The sequence below is a fragment of the Trypanosoma equiperdum genome, assembly GCF_001457755.1.
Source record: "Trypanosoma equiperdum strain OVI genome assembly, contig: ctg_427, whole genome shotgun sequence".
Taxonomy (NCBI): Eukaryota; Euglenozoa; class Kinetoplastea; order Trypanosomatida; family Trypanosomatidae; genus Trypanosoma; species Trypanosoma equiperdum.
In genome coordinates this window covers 1,822-4,752 of record NW_027124340.1, presented here as the reverse complement: position 1 = coordinate 4,752, position 2,931 = coordinate 1,822, and the positions used below count along the sequence as shown (strand labels likewise).

The 2,931-nt window shown below is 41.8% G+C and overlaps 2 pseudogenes across 2 annotated transcripts in view; one reads left to right on the top strand and one right to left on the bottom strand.

The window, feature by feature from the left end:
- TEOVI_000180100:pseudogene overlaps positions 1-142 on the bottom strand; it is a 458-nt pseudogene extending 316 nt beyond the window's left edge. The window contains exon 1 of the mRNA in view: positions 1-142. This exon is cut by the window's left edge and continues 44 nt beyond it. Within this exon, the coding sequence occupies positions 1-142 (142 nt within the window).
- A 1,271-nt stretch (positions 143-1,413) lies between these two features.
- TEOVI_000180000:pseudogene lies at positions 1,414-2,089 on the top strand (annotated as a pseudogene). Its single transcript is given in 4 exon segments — positions 1,414-1,695; positions 1,697-1,843; positions 1,846-1,896; positions 1,898-2,089. Coding segments are annotated over 4 exon segments (672 nt in total).
- Positions 2,090-2,931: the final 842 nt, after the last annotated feature.

Here is a 2,931-nt window from a genome sequence, read left to right as displayed (position 1 = left end):
GAGACACAGTAGAATGTAAGCTACAACCACAGAAAGCTGTTTTTTTTTTTCAGAAAGAATCTATGTTGTTAGACACCCTGATGATACTCACAGAATCCGTGACACACAGAATGGCAGAAAAGAAAACTGCCGCGGTATTCATAGATAGTGCGAAGGCATTTGTCTCTGTGAATCACAGGTACATAATAGAAGCACTAAAAAGATATGAGGTAGACATGCATCTCATTGCGTGAGTTGCCAATTTTCTGGAGCGAAGGACTGCAGTAATACGAATAAACGGCACTCTTTCAAAGAAAATACAACTCACGTGTGGTGTTCCACAAGTTTCCGTGATGGAGTTGTTGCTATTCGTCATCGCAATAGACTCCCTCAGAGCGAAACTTAATGCCATACTAGCCCTTAAACACTGCTTCTTCGCAGAAGACCTCACGATAGTATGCTATAACACTGACAGGGAAGCTATTCAGCAGACGGTACAAACAGGGCTGTATTGTATAGTGAGCTGGTTAGGAGAGCACTGTATCGAGGTGTCTGCAGAAAAAACGTAATGCATGTTTTTTCGTGTCAGATAGAGACAGAGACCCATTACACCTAATGGTGGAAGAGCAGAGACTAAATGAGAGGAGAAATTTTAGACTCCTTGTGATGACAATGCAGCCAAACAAAAGACTGAGTAAGCAAACATGCACACAAACTGCGAAAAGCAGCAAATATGATATTAATGAAACTACGGGCTGTTGCATTACCTGAATGGTGTACAAGTAAAGAAAGAGTCCGAGAATTTTACTTAGCCTTAATCCAGGCAACGTTATGTCATGATATTGCAGTATGGTGACTCAATGCTTCGCCATCAGACAAGGAGAAGCTTGAACTAGTACAAGCGCAGGTGGCACATTTTATCGCTGGTATTCCAAAGTGCGCGAATCGGAAATACGCCATGAAGTAGGCCCTTCTTCACAAAATAGATGATATTACTCACAGATAAGGAATAGAATACTATTTAACAAGGAGGGCGAACGGCAAGAAATCAGCCAATACAGTGGAAAAAAATGCTCTCACCCAGTCATCATATACACACGAGCCTGCATAGTACGTCACACCTGTATAAGGAAGTGGACAGTCCGTAGAAACCACACAAGACAAGTGTATTTAGAGTGGTGAGGAGAGCGTGCTTCACCGCAACTCCAGGTGTTCTTCATTCTGACTCATCCGCGAGTAAAAAGAAAAGACACACAATGCAAAGGGTACATAGATTCAAAGACTACGATTATCAAGTGCAGACGGATGGGTCGGTGATACTGGACAAAACCTCTGGTGCCGGCGCAATAATATACCCTAGACAAGGTAAAACTGTAAAAGTAAAGAAAGGAGACAGGCAGGTTAGCATGCATCTACATAGCCGAGTGTGTAACCATGGAACCGGGACCTATGAAACATAAGTCAGTAATAAAGATAAGCGAGAGCAGAAAAACGAAAGTGGCAATATTCACAGACTCGTAATCTTTGTTAATTGCACTTAAAACGGGTCCTGTAGCAGAGACAAATTTCATACTGCGATGCATATGGAATCTAATTCTACACTTCATGAAGCTGAGAATAGTCATGTCGTTTTAGTTTATGTTTTAGCATTGCCATATCCCGAGAAATAACAAATTGAACGAGGTCGTAAACAAAGGAAACCACATGCCGCAAACCTAACCCTGCATGAATCACCGACATTTTCAGATGTATAATGCGCCAATTACGTAATCAGGCACAGCGGAACATTGCGTAAGACCGGCACAAAAACACGCATTGCAGTGCTATACTAAACTAAATAAAACCGACCTCAAAAATAAAAAAGAGTTAGACAGGGAAGATGAGTCACTGTTCGCTCAATTTAGAAGAGAGACTAAAAAATTTTGGATGGCTACATAGAGTGATCAAACGAAAAGTGGACGAACTGGAGTGTAGATGGTGTACAAACCAGACTGGGAACATTCTCAATAATTTCCCTGCCCCTACTGAAAACACTCTAACGATAGAAGAATCTGAGGAAAGCAAGGTGGCAATAGCTACAAAACAGAATGACCATATCATATACCCAGTTTGCAACATCATGTGTGCGAGGTGACAAACGGGAGTTCTTCACATGATGAAAATACATCAGTGTGTTCTTGAAAACACACTAGCTGTATTAACGATTGCTCCAAGAGCAGAACAGGCATATAATGAGTTCTATCGATGTCACGTATTCGGTAACGTATTCTCCCGAAAGAGACTACTACAACAGCCTCCGACAACTCCAGCAGTATGGATAGAACGACAAAAAAGGAAGGAAGCGGGAAGAAGAACAGTCGTAACCAACTGTACACAAGTGGCAATGGTGCCCAAAGCAGTATGCCACATATGGCTAGTTGACTAGACATATACGTCTTAAGCATCCTGAAAAGCAAACCGATGTGAGACGACAAACGGAAATGCAGGATGTGAGCAGCGAAGATGAACAAGAGAAAGCACTATAAGCACACAAAATGTCTCCGCTGCAAACAGGTGTATAAAAACCAAACCTTTTTCACCACACATAGGGGCGCTGCGGAGAAGAGTAAAGGGTAACCAAGAACACCGCCATAGGAAGAACTGTCGGAGAGAGAAAAGAATGTAAGATATGCGGTAAAGAATACCACCACAACTTAATGTTACGCCATACGAATGCGAAACACCCCTGGAATGATATCTCACTCAGACTCTAGCCGATAAAAAGAGAAAAAGTGATGAATGAGATATCAAAGTTTCAAGAAAAGAAAGACAATAGTAGCGATAAAAAAGTAAGGATGGCAATGAGTCACTACTTTATGTTTGTGACAAATGCAAGAGGGGTTTTAAAAGCAGGCATGGTTAATACGCCACAAGTGCGTGGACATCGAGAAAGCGGACCCAAAAAATGATAAG